Genomic DNA, 22599 nt, shown 5'->3' on the forward strand with positions numbered 1-22599 from the left:
AGGTTAGGAAAGAGCAAAATATAGTTAATCTTTCACAACATGAGTATTGTGGAAGGGTTTTACATAATGATACACATGTGGCCTGTGTTGAATTGCTTGCCTTATTAGTGAGGGTGGGTGGGAAGGGAAAAGGGGAGAGAATTTGGAACTCAAAGTTTTAAAAACAGATGTTCAAAAACAACAACAACAACAACAAAAAGTTTTTTCATGCAACTAGGAAACAAGATACACAGGCAATGGGGCATAGAAATTTATCTTGCCCTACAAGAGAAGAAGGGAGAGGGGGATGCCCATTATCACCATTTTAATTTAATATTGTGGGATGGACTGGGGAACAGGGCAACCAGAATATATGCCATCTTGGAGTGGGGGGAGGGTAGAAATGGGGAGAAAATTTGTAATTCAAACTCATGTGAAAATCAATGCTGAAAACTAAATATACTAAATAAATTAAATTTAAAAAAAAAGAGCGAGAGAAGGAAAAAAGAAAAGAAAAAAAAGATAAAAACAAAGCCTGGATAGTATCTTTCAAGAAAATGTCAAGGAAAACTGCCCTGATATTCTAAAATGAGAAAGTAAAATAGTCATTGAAAGAATCCACTAATCACTTCCCAAAAGAGATCCCACAATGAAAACTCCAAGGAATATTGTAGCCAAATTCCAGAATTCTCAGGTCAAGAAGAAAATACTGCAAGGAGCAAAAAGGAAATAATTCAAATATCAAGGAGCCACAGTCAGCTTCTACATTAAAGGATCAGAGGGCTTGGAATATGGTATTCCAGAAGGCAAAGGAGCTTGGATTTCAATGAAGAATCAACTACCCAGAAAAACTAAGCATAATCTTTCAGGGGAAGAGATGGACATTTATTGAAATAGGGGACTTTCAAACTTTCTTGATGAAAAGACGAGAGCCGAACAGAAAATTTCATCTTCAGATACAAAGACTCAAGTATAAAAAGGTAAAAAGGAAAAAAAATACATGTCATTCAAGAAGATTAATCTGTTTACATACCTATGTAGGAAGATGATACTTCTAAGTCTTGAGAAGTGTATATCTATTAGGGCAGTCAGAGGGAGTATGCATAGACAGAGGGTATGAGTGTAAGTTGACTTTGATGTGACAAAATAAAAAAAATTAAGGGGTGAAAAATGGATTGTACTGGGAGAAGAGGAAAGGGGAAGACAGAATAGGGTAAATCACATCACACAAAGAGGTGAAAGACCTATTACAGTAGAGGGAAAGAAGGGAATGAGCGAGCATTGTTTGAACCTTACTCTCATTGGATTTGGCTCAAACTGGGAATAATATACATATTCAGTTGTGAATAGAAATTTATCTTACCCTATTGGGAAATAGGAGGGGAAAGGGGAAGAGAAAGGGAAAGGGGAAATGATAGAAGGGAGGGTAGAAGTAGGAGGAGAAAGGGGAAAGAAAAGGGAGGGCAGAGTGAGGGAGGTGGTAGTCAGAAGCAAAACACTGATGAGGAGGGACAGGGTGAAACTAGAGAGAAAAGTATAAATGGGGAAAATAGGATGGAGGGAAATACACAGTTAGTGATCATAACTGCAAATGTGAATGGAATGAACTTTCCCACAAAATGGAAGCAGATAGAGTAAATTAAAAACCAGAATCCTACAATATGCAAGAAACACATTTGAAGCAGAGAGATACACACAGTGTAAACGTAAAAGGCTAGAGCAGAATATACTATGCTTCAGCTAAAGTAAAAAAAAAGAAAGCAGGTGCAGCAATCCTGATCTCAGATAAAGTAAAGGCAAAAATAGACCTAATTAAAATAGATAAAGAAGGAAACTACATCTTATTTACTTACACAAAAACTGACCATCTATTAGGGCATAAAAACCTCACAGTCTAATGCAGAAAAGGCAGAAACATTAAATGCATTTCAGATCATGATGCAATAAAAATTACATGTAATAAAGGGCCATGGAAAGATAGATCAAAAATTAGTTGGAAACTAAATATTATAATCCTAAAGAATGAGTTGGTCAAGCAAATCATAAAAACAATCAATAATTTCATCAAAGAGAATGACAATAATGAGACAACATAACAAAACTTAACAGGATGCAGCAAAAGCAGTTCTTAGGGGAAATTTTGTATCTCTAAATGTTTACACGAATAAAATAGAGAAAGAGGAGATAAATGAATTGGGAATGTAACTCAAAAAGCTAGAAAAAGAATAAATCAAATATCCTCAATTAAATACCAAATTAGAAATTCTGAAAATCAAAAGAGAGATTAATAAAACTGAAATTAAGAAAACTATTGAACTAATAAATAAAACTAAGAGCTGGCTTTATGAAAAAAGAATAAAATAGATAATGTTTTGGTTAATTTGATTAAAAAAAATAAAACCAAATTATCACAGTCAAAAATGAAAATGATAATTCCCCACCAATGAAAAGGAAATTAAAGCAATAATTAGGAGTTATTTTTCCCAACTGTGTGCCAATAAATTTGACCATCTAAGTGAAACAGATGAATATTTACAAAAATATAAATTGCCCAGATTAACAGAAGAGAAAATAAAATATTTAAATAACTCCATTTTAGAAAAAGAAATTGAACAAGCCATCAGTGACCTCCCTAAGAAAAAATCACCAGGGCCAGATGGATTTACAAGTGAATTCTACCAAACATTTAAAGAACAATTAATTCCAATACTATATAAAATATTTGGAAAATAGGTGGAGTCCTACCTAATTTCTTTTATGACACAAATATGATGCTGATACCTAAACCAGGAAGAGCCAAAACAGAAAGAAAATCATAGACCAATTTCCCTAGTGAATATTGATGCAGAAATTTAAAATAAAATATTAGCAAAGAGATTATAGCAATTTATCATGAGGATAATACACTATGAACAGGTGGGATTTATACCAGGAATGCAGGGCTGGTTCAATATTAGGAAAACTATCAGCATAATTGTAATAACAAACTAACAGAAATCATATGATTATAGATGCAGAAAAAGATTTTGATAAAATATAACATCCATTCCTATTAAAAAACACTAGAGAACAGAGGAATAAATGGAATTTTCCTTAAAATAATAAGCAGTTTCTACCTAAAACCATCAGCAAGCATTGTATGTAATGGGGATAAGCTAGAAGCATTCCCAACAACATCAGGGATAAACGAGGGTGTGCATCATCACCATTTTAATTCAATATTGTAGTAGAAATGTTAACTTTAGCAATAAGAGAAGAAAAAGAATTTGCAGGAATTAGAATAGGCAATAAGGAAACAAAACAATCACTCTTTGAAGATGATAGGATGTTATATTTAGAGAATCCTAGAGGATCAACTAAAAAAACTACTTGAAATGACCAACAACCTTAGCAAAGTTAGAAGATATTAAAATAAACCCACATAAATTGCCAGCATTTCTATGTATTACCAACAAAGCCCAGCAGCAAGATATAGAAAAAGAAATTACAGTTAAAATAATTGTAAATAATACAAAACGTTTTGGAATCTATCTGCCAAGACAAACCCAGGAACTATTTGAATATGATTACAAAACACTTTTCACACAAATAAAGTCAGATCTAAATAATTGGAAACATACCAATTGCTCATTAATTAGCTCATTTGAGAGCTAATATAACAATAATAATAATTCTACCTAAAGTAATTTAGTTATCCAGTGCCATACCAATCTAACAAAAATTATTTTATAGAGCTAGAAAAAAATAATAACAAAATTCATCCAGAAGAACAAAAGGTCCAGAATATCAAGAGAATTAATGAAAAAAATGCAAAGGAAGGTTGCCTAGCTGTACCAGATCTAAAATTATATTATAAAGCAGCAATCATCAAAACTATTTGGTACTGGCTAAGAAACATAGTAGATCAGTGGGATAGATTAGGTACAGAAGACACAGTAGTAAATGACTATAGTTATCTGTTTGATAAACCTGAAGACTCTAGTTTCTGGGAAAAGAACTCATTTTTGACAAAAACTGTTGCCAAAACAGAATGGCAGAAACTAGGCACAAATCAACAGCTCACACCCTATATGAAGATAAGGTTGAAATGGGCATATGATTTAAACATAAAGGATGGTACCATAAGAAAATTAGGAGAGAAAGGAATAGTTTTCCTCTCAGATCTATGGAGAAGGGAAGAATTTACGACCAAACAAAAGATAGAGAACATTATGAAATGAAAATGGATAGTTGTGATTACATTAAATTAAAAAGTTTTATACAAATAAAACCAATGCAACCAAAACAGAAACCTGGGAAACAATTTTTCCAGCCAGTGTCTCTCATAAAGGCCTCATTTCTAAAATATATAGATAACTGAATCAAATTCTTAGGAATACAAGTCATTCCCCAATTGATAAATAGTCAAATGATATGAACAGGCAGTTTTCAGAGGAAGAAATTAAAGCTATCTATAATCATATGAAAAAATGCTCTAAATCACCATTGATTAAGGAAATACAAATTAAAACAACTCTGAGGTACATCTATCAGATTGGCTAACATGAGAGAAAAGGAAAATGATAAACGTTGGAGAAGATGTGGGAAAATTGGAGCAATAATTCATTCTTGGTGGAGTTGTGAAATGATCCAACCATTCTGGAGAGCAATTTGGAACTATGCCCAACGGGCAGTCAAACTGTGCATACCCGTTGTTCCAGCAATACCACTACTACATCTACATCACAAAGAGATGATAAAAATGGAAAAGGACCCACGTGTACAAAAATATTTGTAGCAGCTCTTTTTGTGCTGGCAAAGAATTGGTAATTGAGGGGATACCCATCAGTTGGGGAACAGCTGAACAAGTTGTACTATATAAATATAATGGAATACTATTGTTCTATAAGAAATGATGAGCAGGAAGTTTCAGAAAAACCTGTAAAGATTTACATGAACTGATGCTGAGTGAAGTGAGCAGAACCAGGAGAACTTTATACAGAATAACAACAACATTGTGTGATGATCAATTATGACAGACTTAGCTCTTCTCAGCAACACAATGATCCAAGGTAATTCCAAAAGACTAGTGATGGAAAATGCTAACCACATCTAGAGAAAGAACTATGGAGTCTGAATGCAGATCAAAGCATACTATCTTAACTTTTTTTCTTGTTTTTTGTTTTTTTCTGTCTTGTAGCTTTTCCCTTTTGGTTTGATTCTTCTTTTACAACATGACTAGTACGGAAATATATTTAACATTATTTTATATGTATAACCTAAATCAGATTTCTTGCTGTCTTGGGGAAGGGGGATGGAAAGGGGAGAGGGAGAAAAATTTGGAACTCAAAATCTTACAAAAATGAATGTTGAAAATTATCTTTACATGTAATTGGAAAAAATAAAATACTACTAAGATTGAAAACAAATAAATAAATACTTGTTGACTTGACTTATTAAACCTAAACACTGAAATTCCAGTTGCTGGAAGGCTTCACAGCCTAGCAAAGCCAGGTGATGCCCAAGGGTTCCCTTAAGAGAGCACTCCCATCAGCAAGTCCTGAGTTTAGAGGGTATATAGAAAGTATTCTTGGAGGAAAGAGGGCTCAGGGAAAAATGAGGAAAAAATTCAAGAGCATTTCTTCAATTTTGCAAGACTTTTTTTTCCATACAAGAAAATTCAAGAAGTTGTATGGCATTTATAAGAGGCTTTATAAGAGACAATGCCCACTCCCAGTATTTAAGACCTGACAAAGCAAATGACTGAACAAACACACAATGAAGTCACTAGGGTTTCTCTGCTTGTTTCAAAACCAATGACTCTGCAAATATTGCAACAATGGCTGTTGGAGCATTCCAGCACAACCCATGCTATCCTTTTTCCCAAATGGTGGTTGCAGCTCCCACATTTATTAAGTGGCAAAATCTAACATAACCTGTGAGATTGATCTTCCTCAAAAGGCAATGTCAAAGGCTTTCACACAAAATTAAATTAATTGCTAAGTGAAATGAGCTGCAAAGTAAGCGAGATGTAAAGAAATGAAATGTTGAGGTTGGGCCTGATGAATAATCACTGGTGACTAATGCTCAACTAAAGAGGGTGTCAGGGGAGGATGAAATTTCTGAACATGTGCCCAGGCCACCAGCAGATGTCTGGCTGTCACACCTGTACTAAAGCAAGTCTTGTGAATTCTTCCCCCTCCATTCCTACCTATCACATGGTTAATGCACAGTACTAATAAGATTCAATCCCTGCCTGGGCCAGGTACAGTTAATTTCAATTCAATTCCATCGCATTCAGATACAAAATGCCTTCTAATACATGGAAGGAACTCTATTTCAGCATCACGGGTCACATCCTTAAGAACATTACCTGTTCTAGGTAATCAAAAAAGAAGGGTAGGATATCCAGCATTTGAACAGGATAATACAGCATAGGAAAGGGAACTGAAGAAAAGCAGATGGAGGGAGGTACCTACATGGGGGCAAAGTTGAGAAGTCAGGAGTATAAGGAGTGGAGCCAAGAGAGGGGTGGGCATGGCTGGCTTCGGTAGTTCCACAAATGGAAGTTCCAGAGAAGAACTTTCCCAATGGAGGCATTTCTAGGATAACTGCTATGGAGAAAAGTGAAGCATATTTGATCTTAGAGGCAAGACAGGGCTCCTGGAACTTCTGGAGTAGGGAAGGTACCAAATGAAACAATCTTTTTAGATATGGTCAACGTATTTGTTTGTTTTGCTTGCTATATTTTTTCATCATAAGAGGTTTGTATTTAAGGGAAATGGATGAGTCAGTAGGTAGTGATAGAGATGGAAAAAGAGTCTTTTTAGACCATCAATAAAATAAGTAATAGCAGCCCTTTTTGTGGTGGCCAAATATTGGAAATTGAGGGGATGCCCATCAATTAGGGAATGGCAGAAAAAGCTGTGGTATATGAATGTAATGGAATACTATTGTGGAATAAGATATGATGAATAGGAGGACATCAGAAAACTCAGAAAGACTTATATGAACTGATGCTGAGTGAAGTGAGCAGAACCAGGAAAACATTGTACACAATATCAGTGACACTGTGTGATGATCAACTAGGAATGACTCAGCTCTTATCAGCAATGCAATGATCCAAGACAAGCACAAAGGACTCACAAAGGAAAATGTTATTCATATCTAGATAAAGAACTGATGGACTCTGAATGCAGATCTAAGCATATTTTTCCACTTTATTCTTCTTGTGTTTTTTTTCCTTTTGAGCAGTTTCTTCTTTTACAACTGTGACTAATATGTAAATATTTTTACATGATATACATATATAAACTACATCAAACCACCTACCATTTTCAGAAGAGGGGAGGGAGAAAAATTCGGAGCTTAAAATCTTGTAAAAATGAATGCTAAAAATTTTTCTTGACATGAAAAAATAAAATAAATAAAATACTATTATAAAATATAAATACTATTAAAAATAAAATACTATTAATAAATAAAATAATATACAATAAAAATAAAATACTATTAAACTTTTAAAAACTTCACAAGGAAACAAGAAAAAGTGTGTAAAACATGCACAGGAAATAATTTTTAAAAGGTTCAGAGGAGGACATAAAGAGGGTAATTTTGATACTGCCATGTAAAACAATATATACTTCAGAAACTATATGTAACAACTATATTCAACAAAAGTTACACATACAATCGTCTTTTTATCTTTGTGTAATATTCAAGCATCCATTTTCAACATTTATTAATAATAGCAAAATTTTAAAAAGAAGATCACTTTGGTAGCTATGTGCAAGATGGAATGGACAGGAGAGAGGCTTGATGCATGTAGAATATTCCATTTGAGAAGTAATGAAGAGCTGATCTAGAAGAATTGAGGTATGAGAGGAGGAAAAAAAGGGACAGATGGGAGACACCTGCTATGGTGGTAAAATTGGCAAGATGGGGTTACTTTTTGGACACTGAAGGGTGACAGAAAGTGCATAGTCAAGATGAATTTTCAAGAATGACTCCAAGATAGTGAATCTGGGTGACTGGAAGGATGGTGATTCCCCTGACAGAAACAGCAAAGTTTGGAGGACAGGTGACTGTGGGAGGAAATATAATGAGTCCTGTTCCCCCCAAGTCTTCCCTTCTCCATGGTGAACATCCACAGTTACTGCACATGGCATGATTGGAAGGCTTTCTTCATTCCAGTTCTTAGAATAGTAGAGTTAAGAGTGGGAAACGACTTTAGAAATGACCTAGTTGCACCCCTTCCTTTCATGGAGGAGGAAGGAGATGCAGAGAAATGAAGTAAACTGGCCAATGTTATACAAGTAGAGTCATCAGATCATAAATTCAGAACTGGAAGGAACCTCAGAGGTATCTAGTCCAACCCTATCATTGTACACACTGGAGAAACTGAGGCACAGGGGGTAAACTGACCTGTCCAAGCTCACCCAGCCACTAAGTGGCAGAGTTCAAATGGGAATCCACTGACGCCGAATACAATGATCTTTACACTGTACTCTGCAGCGAACAGTTGTTTTAAATAGCTAAAATCTTTTAAATAGCACAATCTCATAAATAGCTAAATGTCTGATTTTCCCCAAAAGCCAAAACATATGTAAGTAGATAAAGATTTTTTACATTTCTAGTTGACGACAACATTTAAAAATGCCTAAAATATTAAGAAAGAGGACTGAACATCAGTGAAGCCAATTTAGATTCGGGGAAAACGTAAAATGCAACTGAAATAAAACGATAGGTCAGAAAAGGTCGGAAACCTTTATCCTATACCTTTCATCCCCCCAACATTGGTGTAAACCTATAATTTCATTAGAGTAGGGAACTCCCAGTGTGGTAATTCCTCCACTGAAGCAGATTAGTGACTCATATGAAATTTATAATTTTTTATGTTGTTGTAGTTCAGTTGCTCCAGTCATGTCTGACTCTTTGTGATACTATTTTAGGGTTTTCCTGACAGAAACAGATGCTGTAATGGTTTTACACTTCCTTCTCCTGCTCATTTTACAGATGAGGAAACTGAAGCAAAGAGGGTTAAGTGACTTGCTCAGGGTCACACAGCTAGGAAGTGTCTGAGGCTGAATTTGAACTCAAGCCTTCCTGACTCTAGGCCCAGTGATCTATCCACTGCATCATGTAGTTCCCTTGAAATTACTTTGTGTTTACATATGAGCATATATGCTGTATTCTCCAGTAGAATGTAAGGTCCTTGAGGGCAGGGACTGCTTCATTTTTTTCTATTCTTCTTCTTTCACAGTTTTTTTCAAGGGTAATCAGAATGGAGAAAGCATTTGGCGATCAGTTCAAACACCACTTTCTTCATGAAGCCTTTCTTAATGACCCCAGCTGCTAGTGCTTTCCACAAGATGGCTCACTCCCAGTACCTTGTATCCAGTTTGTAAAAACACACACACACACACATGCACACACACATGTTACCTCCCTGGACAGACTGTAAGCTCAAGGCAGGAAAGAGGGCAGGGAATGTTTTCATTTTTGTCTCCAGTGCTTGGCACACAGTTAGCTTCAGACATCCTACCTCAGGTGTTTACTGGCTGTGCAAACCTTCCCAACTCACTTCACTTCTATGTTTGATCACCTCTGAATTACAGCTACAACTCCTAAGGACTTCCCATTTCTAGCTCTCTGATCCTCTGTTCTGCAATCCATGCCAGTGAAGGGAACGACCACACACGTGAAATCTCAGATCTATCAAAGCATGTATTTGTTCTTTGCATTTTTATGACCAACTCAGAAAGCCAAAATAAGAAAAACACTTCCAAAGGTAGGTTTCACACAAAATATAAAACCAGCTTCCTAACTTGAGCTTTAATAAACATTGGCAGGGTGGAAAAGTAAGGATTTAAATTTACAATAAACAAGTAGAAATGAAGTTATTTTCTCAAAAGGATCTTGGGTTCAACCCTCCTCATTTTACAGATGAAGATAGCAAGAGAAGATTTACCTAGAGCCACACAATTATATTGTCCTTGAATACATGCAAAACATCTTACAGGCATTATCGTCCTTGTTCCTTTCAATTGCCTGGTGAGATGAGCAATATCATTAGCTTGCCCATTTTGTAGATAAGGATACTGAGACTCGCCAAATTTAAGTGACTCATCCAGGGTTACATAGCTGAGAAATGCCTGAGGTAGGATTTAGACCCTGGTCTTTCCAGCTCCAAGCCTAACTCTCTCCAGTAAGTGATACTGCAGTAAAGGATGGGCCTGGGATGGAAATCCAAGGTTCCTGATTCAGAAATATCACTTTTTATCATATGAAGATGCCATTGGTAATTTAACTGAATCCACAACCAAGATATTTGGCTATATTCCAATGCTCTGAATAAGACCTTTTCATCATGATTTCAACAAGTAGAGACTTGGAAGAGTTAAAAGAAAAACCATGTTTGTCTGATTCCTGTAATATTTTTAAAAATGGCTGGATACCTTCGGTTCTGTTTACTACCTGTGTGATCTTGGTCAAGTCACCTAACTTGTGTCTCAGTGATGGGGTTGGGTGGGCTGGATGATCTCTGGGCTCCCTTCCAGCTCTAGACCTGAGACCTCTGATTCAAATTTTCAGTCCTAAAAGGATAGAGTTCTCCTTCAACAAATACCAAATCACAGAAATTTAGGTGCAAAATTGTCCTCCTTTCCTCCTCTTGAATAGTGAGGAATGAGGGGCTTGTAGGTACCATCAGAGTATTTAGTAGCATAGGGTATATTTTATTTGCTTCCTAATATCTCATAGTTGTGCTTTCTGAAGAGAGAAACAGCAAGGTGTTGTGGAGAGAAAGCTGACCTCTGAATTAGGAAGACCTGGGTTCAAGGCCCTCTTCTGAATTCTACTGACTGAGTGATGCTGGACAAGTTACCTAAGCTCTCAGTGCCCTGGAACATAATATTCTTTACAGAAAGGCCCTAGACTGATCAACTTGATGTCTCATGCTTTGCCCTACTGTAAGAAGCTTTGACTCCATCATTAACTTCTTCTTCAGAGTCATAACAAGGGGTTTTTATTCCTCATATACCACTCTTCATCTCCCACCTCCACCCCTTTTTACAGGCAGTTCCCTCATGCCTGGAATGTTCTCCCTCTTCATGTCTGTTTCTTTTACTCTCCAGCTTCCTTCAAGGCAAAGTTCAAAGGTCACCTGGTATCTATTTTTTATATACCCTGTATAAAACTTTTGATGTCCAAGTTGTATCTCTTATTATAATATAAGCTCCTATAGGGCAGAGACAGTTTTTACTTTTTCTTTCTATGCTCAACACTTAGCATTGTACCTGGCACATAGTAGGTGCTTAACAAATGCGAGCACTTTGAGGTTAGAAAAACAAAACCACTTCTTCCCACCATCCAGGTCACACTTTGTCCTCTCTGTGCACTTCCCTTGATAAAGGGAAGAGGAAATGCACATGTCTAAAGAGAGAGTTTAGTGTGTATTTTTAGAAACCACAATTTTGTTACTCAGCAAATAATAGCATGGAAAACTGATCCTGATGTGTACATAGGTCCAGGCTAAAAATATCTCATTTTTTTCTAAGCATCCCCCACCCTACCTCCTCCTTGACTAGACTCCCATCACACATCTAAAAAAAAGTCCCAATAAAATAAGAAGGGATTCAAATGAAGCCAGTGAAGGATGATTAATGTTATTTCTAAACCAAGGGGCAAAGTGTCCTGAAACACACTGCATTCACCTTCAAACTGGGTAGAATATTTGTGCTGAACTACAAAGCAGACTCCAACCCCTTTTGTCCACAAGATTTCAAAGTTTCTTGGGAAGTTACAGGTTCCAGCACTGTGGGAAGTTGCTGTCCAGGGAGAGGTACTGAAACATCATTTCCTCCAAGGTCAACGCCCCAGAGGATAATGGTGGGGACAGAGCTTCCCTTCTCATCCTCTATCTCCTTGACCTCCCTCCATCCTTTTTTCTTTTTTTCTTTCTTTTGAACTGAACAATCAGAAAAAGCACAAATGCTTAGTACGCAAAGAAGCAACAAAATTAAAAAAGAGGATTGTAAATGAAACTAGGAATTTCTATAACTGGAGCTCACTGCTCTGTGACCCTAGGTGAGTCATTTAATGTTTCTCAACTTTGGTTGTTCCATCTGTAAAATGGGGATATTATAGCAGGGTTGTTATAATGCTCAAATACAATATAAGAAGCATTTTGCAAACCTCAAAGGGATATAGAAATGTTAGCTATTATTATGTAGGATTTTTTTTGGAGGGGGGAAGGCAGGGCAATTGGGGTTAAGTAACTTGCCCAAGGTCACACAGCTAGTAAGTGTGTCAAGTGTCCGAGGCCGGATTTGAACTCAGGTTCTCCTGACTCCAGGGCCGGTGCTCTACTCACTGCACCATTTAGATGCCCCTATGTAGGATTTTTTTAAAAAGATAATTTAATTTCATACAGTGGTAACAAAATTGCCCTGTTTCTTTCTGCTCCCTTTTTTAAGTGTCAAAAAAGAAAGACAGGGGGATGGGGAGAGAGAGGGAGAGGTGGGGCGGGAGGAAGAACACATTAAACCTTCATCCCTTTTCTCTAGCATTACTTCCTTCTTCTATCACTTTCTTCATGGCACCTCCTCTTCCTCAAAATGAGGACAGGGCACCTGATGCTAAGCAGCTGTGAAACAGTGAGTTAAGTGCGAAGAGTGTATACTGTGTTCAGGGGCAGAAGGGCTGGTGGTTAAACATTCACCTGGGCAAGGGAACCAAGTGGTTACTGCTTGGCACTGGGAGGCAGGGGTCTATGGAAGACACAGGCAGACTTCTATGGTCTTCTCCTCTCTTGCGCCTGCCAGTTCCCTAGTAGAATCACCAGCTTGGCATGGGGCAACCAGCTTAGAGTGACAGGACCACTAACTGGGCAGCATGGAAGGAGGATGTGTCCTGAATCCATGGGGTTGGTCCTCTGCATAGCCTGTTCAATTAGTTCTGTATACTTATGTCTCCTCTGATCTCAATCCTAAGAACTCCCTTGGGCAGCATTGTAAATGGATAGGACACTGGAATTGGAGTCAGGAGAATCTGGGTTTAAACTGAGTAATCACTTAAGCTCACTCATGCCTTGGTTTTCCTCATCTGCAAAATGGAGGGGGGGCCTCAACAGTCTCTTTCAACTCTGACTCAAGAGCTCTGTTTCACTACTTGGTCAAGTGTTTCAGGAACAGGTCATGGTGTTTCAGGCCCTAGAGTGGCTTATGACCTTGGTAAAGTCATTTTTATTGGGGTCTTAGCTTCTTGATCTGTAAAACAAGAAGATGCATTCAATCATGCTTAAGATACTTCTAGTTCCCTCTTCCCCCCCCCCCAATCTGCGAATCTGACAAGGATAGAAGAAAAGCCCATTATGGAAAGAGGAGTAATTCTGCAGAAATAAAATATAAGTAACATAACCTTACTGTGCCTCAGTTTCTTCATCTATAAAATGGGGGGGGGAGAATTGGAGCAGATGGCCTTTATAGTCTCTGCTAGCTATAAATTGGTATTGCTCTTCTACTGTTATTATATTTATTCAGTGATTACTATTTTCCTTAGAAGGAAATAAGGAGGGAGTGAGTATAGCAGAAAGTCACTACAGAATTTGCTGGCAGGGCAGAGGAAAACTATCAGTGGAGATGGCTGTCAAGTTGCAGAAAATGACATTCAAGAAGAAGAGTAATAAAACCTCACAGCCTCATCTATCTAGTCTGAAACATGAAGAGTATATCCATACAGAAATGTGTACATCTTAACTTGAGGAGGCAATTTGACCTCACTGGTATCACTAAGATGTTGTGAGATGTGACTCATGATTGGAACTCGGCTATGGAAAAACTAAAAGGAAGAGGGAATGGAGTAGCATTGACTATAAACAAGAAGTACTCATATGAGAGAGCTTTGGGGTGTGTATGCTCAGAGGGAGAAACACAATAGTTGACTATAGTAGGAGTGCATTATAGACAACCCAGCCAGAAGGAAGATATAAGTGATGAATTAGGGAAACATCAAAACCTGGCATGGAGGCATGATATAGTAGCAATGGGAGGCTCCAACTATCTAGATCTCTCTCTCAGAGTTCTCTAATAAAAGCATTACACATGATGTCAATGATTGGCTTTAAAAAATAATTTCATTCTTCCAAAGAAGAAGTAATAAGGGAAAATGTTCTTCTGGATTTAATTTTAATCACTTAATGGGAATTAACTGCTGAGGTAGAAAAGATGGAATTCTTGGGAGGCACTCAATCACAGCATTCCTGATAGATGAGGAAGGAAAAGTTAGATCCATTATGATATTCACTCTAGATTTGGGGAGAGCAAGTTTAATTTTCTTTAATTTTTTTTTTGGAGGGAGGAAGGCAAGGCAATTGGGGTTAAGTGTCTTGCCCAAGGTCACACAGCTAGTAAGTGTATCAAATGTCTGGGGTCACATTTGAACTCAGGTCCTCCTGACTCCAGGGCCCGTGCTCTACTCACTGTGCCACCTAGCTGCCCCCCTGGGGAGAGCAAGTTTAAAAGAAGGCAGCTAGGTGATACAGTGGATAGTGTCAGCTGTATAGTCAGAAAGACTCCAGGGCCTGAAACATAGTAAGCTCTTAACTCACGAATTCATCTTCCTGAGTTCAAATCTGGCCTCAGACATTAATTAGCTGTGTGACCTTGGGCAAGTCGCTTGACCCTGTTTGCCTCAGTTCCTTACACGTAAAATGAGCTGGAGAAGGAAATGGCAAACCATTCCAGTATTTTTGCCAAGAAAACACCCAAATGAGGTCACAGAGTCAGATACGATTGAAATGAATGCACAACAACCAATCAGAGTTGATGGAAAAAATGAGAACTAATATGTAAGAGAAGGCACAACTTGTTGACTCTGATTTTCCTTCTAGTTTTCTCTGTCAAAGAGAACAATCTTGAAAGTGGGAAAGGTAGAAGAAAAGTACCTACTATGTGTCAGACACTGTTAGGCATGGTAGGCACAAAAACAAAGGATGGTCTAATAGTTCTTTTGAATAATAGAATGCAACAGAATACATTACAATAAAATGTAAACTCTTTGAGGATAGAGGCTATTTTATTATTGCCTCTGTATCTCTAATGCCTACCACACAGTAGGCACTTAATAAAGGCCTATTCAATCAATAAGAACCTGCTATTTCACCTTTGATGAAATAGAGGCATTATAGTATAAGCAAGATGTTCAGTGTGAACATTTTACCAAGATCTTGCACAGCATGGCACAGTAGACAGAGACTGGGTTTTCAGTCAGGAAGACACTGGTTCAAATCTTGCTTCAGATATTCACTACATTAATGATCCTGGGTAAATCATTTCACCTCTTCCAGCCCCAGTGTTGAAAAATGGGGTTAATAATGACATCTACCTTACAGAGCTTTTATGGGGATTAGTGAGGTGATGTAAGAAAAGCACTTGACCAACCCCAACATGATACAAAGCACAGGTCTGACCACGTGTAACGGCAACCATACTGGCATACCCAGGATGGTTGCTAGTGCAATTTTCTCTGCTTTACCAAGGAAGGATAGCTGTTTCAGGGGTCAACAATCTTTCTTTTTTAATCACATAAAATACAAATACAGGAAATACAGAAAAGAGAAATAAAGACCAACAGACAGGGCTCTACTGCCAGAATCAGAGCTTTACATCCACCACTGAATCGAGAGAGCCTTTACCTCTGAGGAACTGGAGGGGTTCTGAATGTATAGCCACTCAGAATCTCGACCAGGGAATCACAACATCTTTCTCTTAAGCAAGCGCCCCAAAGCAAAAGCTCACCTCTCACAATATATACTCTTTCAGCTAATAGGCTCAGAGGCAGAAGGCATCACCACCCAACTCATTACCTAATTTGCTTATTAACAAAGGGTGTGCAAGCCTTCCTACAAGCAAGCAAGCTTCCCTTAATGGGCTCCACATGAGGCCTATTAATGGGCAGGGAAGATCTTACAACTCTCCCCCCATTAACAATACACCACATCACTCCCCTACTCAGTGAACTCCAGTACTTTTCCCTTAAGGATCAAATCTTCCATTTGGCATTCAAGGTCCTTCACAGCCTGGCCCCCTCCAAACTCTCCAGTCTTTTTACTTCCTCGGCTCCAATCATACTCCGCCATCTGCTTGCCCTTCATTGTGACAATGGCCTCCTTGCTGTTCCATGTACAAGATGCTCCACCTCTCAGCTCTGGGCATTTTCTCTGGTCTCCTCCATGCTTAGAATGCAGTCCCTCCTTATCTCCACTTTCTGGCTTCCCTTATTTCCTTTATGTTCAAGTCTCAGCTAAAATGCAGGGAGCCTTTCCCAACGCTTCCTTGTGCCTTCCTTCACTCATTTCCTATTTATCCTGTATATAGTTTGTTCCTAGATATTAGTTTGCTTTCTGTCTCCTCTGCTAGACTGTAATCTCCTGGAAGGCAAGGACAATCTTTTGCTTTTCTTTGTATCCCCAGTATTTAGTAGAGTGCCTGGCACATAGTAGGTGCTTAATAACCATTGCTAACAATTACACAGCACCTACTATGTGCCAATGACTATCTCATTTGATCCTCACAACAACAAACATCATCTCACTCTATCCTCAAGCAATGCTGGGAGCTAATAAATGCATACTGACGTGATTTTACCACTGTAACTACAACTGCTACTATTATCTTATCAGGAGTAGTGAGGAAGACTGGACATTTAATTTTAATGATAAAAGGAACTTTCAGGGAAAGAGAGTCAACAAAAGTAATAGTAAGAGAGACCATCTAAAGAGCACTTTAAGGTTTGCAAACCATTTCACAAATGTCATCTCATTTTATCTGCACAGTAACCCTGGGAGATAGATACAATGATAATCTTTATTTAACAAATGAGGAGACTGAGGTGAAGAGGGGTCAAGGGACTTTTCCAGGGTCATACAGTCACTAAGCATGTGAGTCAATATATGAATTCAGATCTTCCTGTCTAGCTCTAGTGCTGTATCTACTGTGCCACATAGCTGCCTAGAAAACATATTTCAGGGAGCAAACTCTTCCTCCTAATGCAGGTGAGTACTTTCTCTGCTGCTTTTAGACTTAGAAAGATACCTAGAACACTCCAAGTGAAATGCTTTTGCCCAGGGTCACAGTCACGGGGGCCAGAAGTGACCAAGATATTTCTACACTAGGGCTGACTTTCACCATCATCCGTGTTGTCATCATCATCATGGTTGTCACTGTCATTGGCATCTTCATCATTGGAATAACTGTCATCGAGGGTAAGAGGAGCTCCAGATGAGGACACGCACTCTATCCAAGCAGTTCGGCACCATTTGGAGTCCTAAGAGAGTAAGCTGGGCCATGGAGAAGTTAAATCTCTTGTCCAGGTTCACACAGCCCATTCATTTTCAAAGGTGTGGCTTGAATGCAGATCTTCTAATTCCAGGTTTGATTCCCTACCCACTACAATATAATCACCATCACTAACATTCCATAAGTCAGTAGCAAGCTAGAAAATCTAAAATAGAACAGAATTAGAATCAGGTGCAAATTTGCCTGAGAGCATGAATTTTAAACTCACTTCAAAATAATAAGAGATGTATAATGATAATTTGTGGCTTAATGGTGACTACACCTCTGTGCTAGAACCGGTTATTTATTTTGTTAAACTCCACTAAGCATACTTAGCATTCATAGCCACATGATAAAACATTATCATGTTAAGTAGAAACACAACCTTCTAAGTTGTTCATCTAGAAGACAATGGTGACTGTGAAGACAAATGAAGAAGTCTACATTAATATTGGGACAGCTGGGTGGCACATTGGATAGAGCAACAGGCCTGGAGTCAAGAAGACCCAAGTTCAAATCTGATCTCAGACACTTACTAGCTGGGTGACCCTGGACAAGTCATTTAACCCTGTTTGCCTCAGTTTCGTCATTTGTAAAATGAGGTGGAGAAGGAAATGGTAAACCATCCTACTATCTTTGCCAAGAAAACTCCCAAAGGAGTTGCAAAGAGTTGAACATGACTGAAATGACTTAACAGCAACACCAACACATTCATATTAGATATTTGGCCTTGCAGACCTGAGCTCATGTCTTATCTATTATGCATACTGTCTTTGTGACCCCTCTGGTCATCCCCAGGCAACTCTAAGAATGTGACTTAGAGAGAAAGTGCTGGCTGACCTGCATTGATAGAAGAAGTTTCCTCCAATAAAATCAAAGGCCTAGCCCTGTACCATTACAGTACTCAGTATCACAAATTACATTCATGTTTTCCACTTTAATAATTTATTTGTTTATTGCAATCATTGACAATCAAAAGAGAAATGAGACATATTCAGCTACTTCCATACAGGCCTCTGATTCTTTGCTCAAACAGCTGAATTTGCACAGCATGCCCTCTCACACCCCTTTCCCTATTGAAGATGACTGAACTGAATTCTCTCCATGCTTTAAAGTTCAATATCAAGGCCATGTGCTATAGGAAGCCTTTCCTGGTTCTCCACTGCCAAGTGGACAATGCCTTTCACTTTTTTGAACTAACAGCCTGATAGGCTCACATCTCTCTCGGGCAGTTATCACAGGTTACTTTGGATTCATTTGCATTGTGTCATATTCTCTTTATTAGGTTGTAAACTCCAGGAAAGCAGGGCCAAAGATCAGAGATGTAACTAAAATGTTTTCTTCTCCTGGGGCAAACATAGTTCTGGGGCAGAAATGCAAATGACAATGATGGGAGTGGATTGAAGAAGAAGCAGAATGCTCCCTCTTTTTTCCTCCATCTTTCATCAGCTAGGCCATGACCCTGTTCCCTCTTTCTCTCTCTTTGGGCCACCTGCCCCAAATTCCATGAGGTCTTAGGCTGGCAGCCTACAAGATATAAGGACATTAGTATCCAAATCTTAGCAGGGAGGAATCATACTTGTTTATGTCAGTGGCTGGGACAAAGGCCCAGCTGCCCTGCCCTAGTTACAGTTCTATCTAAAGTATGTATCTTTCCCCACTGCCAACTACAGAGCAATATAAACAGCAGATAAGTAATAAATATTTATTGAATTAGAGTGCATTATAAAGATAGTCACACCACAATAATGAGGGAAAACAGAGAGATGACCCAAATGTGGTACTGGCCTTTACAAAACGTTAAAAGACATAGAGGATAGCACTTGTAGAAGGACACAAAGAAGAATTTCATAGGATGAGAAGGAACAGATAGTTGGGATCTCCTTAGTAAAGAGAATAACAACACAGATAGTATCACATGTCAGTTAGAAGATAAACATACAGAGAGAAGAACTAGTATCAAGGTGGAAGGCATTAGGAGGCCAACTCCAACAGGGGCGGTGGGGGGGGGGTGAGGGGAGTTACATAAAGAAAAGTTTTCTTAAATAAACTAAGTGTTGATTAAAACCGCAATAATCTACTTTGTGAAGTAATGAGCTCACTATCTACTGATGTATTCAAACCGGGGGTTAGATGATGATCTCTTAAGGGTGTTACAAAGGGAATTATTTTATTGGATACAGGCTCTTTTCATCTCTTTACCATTCCATTCTTCTTAATTTTTCTGTACCCAGCATAAAGGCTTACACAGGCGTTCTTAATTTGGGGTCTCTAAACTTGTTTTTGTAAAAAGTATCATGACAACTATTTTAATATAATAATTTCCCCTTGTATCACTCTGTGAAACATAATTCTGAGAAGTCCAATGTCAAAGGGATTGATAACACATAAGAAGCCCTATTTTACATACAGAAGATGCTTAATATGTTTGGTGAAGTGAATAGAATATTCTATAATTAAATATTTAAATGTTTTAATGAACCTAGAAAACTTTAATGGAGAATAACTCTTAGTTTTCTATTATAATTTGGAATCTAGCTAACATTTATTTATGGGCCATATAGATGTACTTCCACAAAGAGTCCACTTAATATATTTGTCTAATTGTCTCTCTTGAGTAGAACACAGTAAATTGGATCAGATAATTCTGCCCTTAAAATAGGTGTTGGGGGGTAAGTAGGATAACTAAGGTGAGGCAATCAGAGATTTGTTGCAGAGCATGAAACTTTAAAAGACATCAATCATGCTTATTCTGCAACAAAGAAGCGACTAACCTAAGCACAAAATAATTAGCTCCAGACAGTGATTTCTTCCCTTGAGGCTGTACCTCAGCCTGGCCTTGCTCTTTCCTTTTTTTCCTCCTCACTTCCTGCCCCAGGTGTCCCAAGGGATTACCTATCTTTCCTTTATCCATCAAATAAATTCGTTTTACTAAGTTGATTGAAAGACACTGTTCATGTGCCTAGACTAAAGCAGGTTTTTTTTTTGTTGCTACTTATACCCAGGGCCACTTTTATTAGTTACGACTCTGGGGATGGGATGTTTCTAAGGAGGCCAAGGTAACCAAATGATAGACAAGCTCGCTCTCTCTCTCTCTCTCTCTCTCTCTCTCTCTCTCTCTCTCTCTCTCTCCCCCTCCCTCTCTCTCTCCTCTTCTGACCCTCGCTATCTGTCTCTGTGTAGCTCTCTCCCTCTCTCTCTCTCTCTCTCTCTCTCTCTCTCTCTCTCACTCTCTCCACTGTGAGATATGGCAGGCCTGTGAGTCTTTCTGAAGTGTAGAAGAAAACATCTACCATGCTTTCAATTTAGACTTTTGCCACCAGCAGAAAATTCATTTTCTCTTTATACAACACTCTGACACAGTCTGTATATGCAGGCCTAAAGGACATTAAAGCCTTCATTTCAAGCATCTCCGAAACATCAATCTCAGCCCCAATTCAAAGTGAGCATGACATTCAATTGACCTTGCCATTCACCAAGACAACGGAGGGCTAAGGAACATGCCAGATTCACAAAGAAGTACATTCCGAATGAAAGCATAGCTTTATGGAAGCATACAGCTGCTATGGCAGCCTCTCACTGGTATTTTCCATGCATTACCTGGATGGAGAATTTTGGTTCTCCCATGAGCGACTCCAGATGAGGATGCCTCCATTTTTATTGGCCGTCGGACAGGTGGGAGTGAAGAATGCCTAACCACGAGTGGTCGACGGGAGGCTGGACGGCTGGCCACACTTCGCCTTGGATGGATTTGCAAACGCTTTTCAGCCCCATGAAGAGATAAACTTAAACCTGGAATGAGAAACAGCACCATTCTATTGCAGAGGTCAGCTTGAGGTGGCTACAAGACAAAATGGTTTAGTTTTAAGTTAATAGCTAGCTATGAGTCAATTAATGTCATCAAGTCCACAGGCAAACAAACACATCCCTTTCAAACCATTAAAGGATGCTGCATACATCAAAATTTGCATACCAGTGAATTTTCATGGCCTCCGTTTAGCGAGTGAGTGGATGGATGAACTTAGATGAAACTTCTGAGACTGGAGAACCTGGGTACAGATTTTAGAACTCCTTCAAAAGTACATGTCCTTCCGAAAGCCAAGTGGGTATCCTAGATCTTGTTAACTCATGGGGTTCTTAGTACTTTTACTAGTAGGTTGGTTGTGCATACTGATATATCTTCTTCCCTCCCTCCAGTGCAATAAAAAATGACAACTATGAGGAATTCAGAAAAATACTAACGACTTGTATGAACCTATATATACAGTAAAATGCAAAGAACGAAGGAAACTATATGTATCTATGCTACAAAAATGTATGAATGAAAAAATTTATTAAGGTAGACAAAAATGAAATAGGCCCTGCCCTCAAGGAGCTTGTGTCGTATTAGTGGAAACAACACTTATGCTCATAAGTAAATTCAAACATGTACAAGTAAATACAAAGTCATTTCTGGAGAGGGCACCAGAAACTGAGGGAGAGGGTGGGAATCAAGAAAGGCCTCGGACAGGAAGAATCATTTGAACTTAGTTTTGGGTAAAGATAGGGATTCTAAAGGGAGAAAGTGAGGGAGTATATTTTAAGTGAAGTATATTCTGAATAAAGGTAGGGAGACAGGAGAAGAAACACAGGAGACAAGGCAGAGCAGGCAGTCAAGTTTGGGTGGAATGTGCTTATTAGAAATCTAGAAATGTAGACTGGAGCCAAATTATAAAAGGCTTTAAGTACCTAACAGAAGAGTTAGTGTTTGATCCATCCACCAATTAATCAATTAACAAATATTTATTTAGGACCTACTACGTAACAGGTACTGGGGACATGAGTACAAAGAGTGAAACAATCCTTTCTCTCAGGAGATTTACACTCTAATGGAGGGTTGGACAATAAATACATCCAAAAATATATACAGCACAAATAGAAAATAAATGTAAAGGCAGTAAATACAATGTTCCTTATGAATGAGGGCATGAGTAGTTGGGGGAATTGGGAAAGGCTTCATGCAGAAATTGGTGCTTGAGCAGAGTCTTGAAGGAAGAGGTTTTTAGAAGGTGGAGAGGTAAAGGCATATGGGATAACAGGTATAAAGGCATGAAGATGAAAGATGGAGAAAAAGAGAGAAGACCGGTTTGTCTGGGTTGCTGAGGAACAATCAGTAATGCCCAATGAGAGATTGGAGTCAGGTTGTGTATGATTTCAAAAGCTAAACAGCCATTAATAGTTTATCCTAGAGGCAAGAGGGAGTCACTAGAACTTCTTGAGCAAGGCAGTGATGTCACAGCTGTTCTTTTGGGATACCCATTTCTAC

The 22599-nt window shown here is 38.4% G+C and overlaps 1 protein-coding gene across 1 annotated transcript in view; it reads right to left on the reverse strand.

The window, feature by feature from the left end:
* ANO4 (anoctamin 4) overlaps window positions 1–22599 on the reverse strand; it is a 429862-nt gene that overhangs the window by 200734 nt on the left and 206529 nt on the right. Inside the window, exon 4 of the mRNA XM_036759990.1 lies at window positions 20895–21086. Within this exon, the coding sequence (XP_036615885.1) occupies window positions 20895–21086 (192 nt within the window). The remainder of the gene's footprint in view (window positions 1–20894; window positions 21087–22599) is intronic.

The sequence above is a fragment of the Trichosurus vulpecula genome, chromosome 5, assembly GCF_011100635.1.
Source record: "Trichosurus vulpecula isolate mTriVul1 chromosome 5, mTriVul1.pri, whole genome shotgun sequence".
Taxonomy (NCBI): Eukaryota; Metazoa; Chordata; class Mammalia; order Diprotodontia; family Phalangeridae; genus Trichosurus; species Trichosurus vulpecula.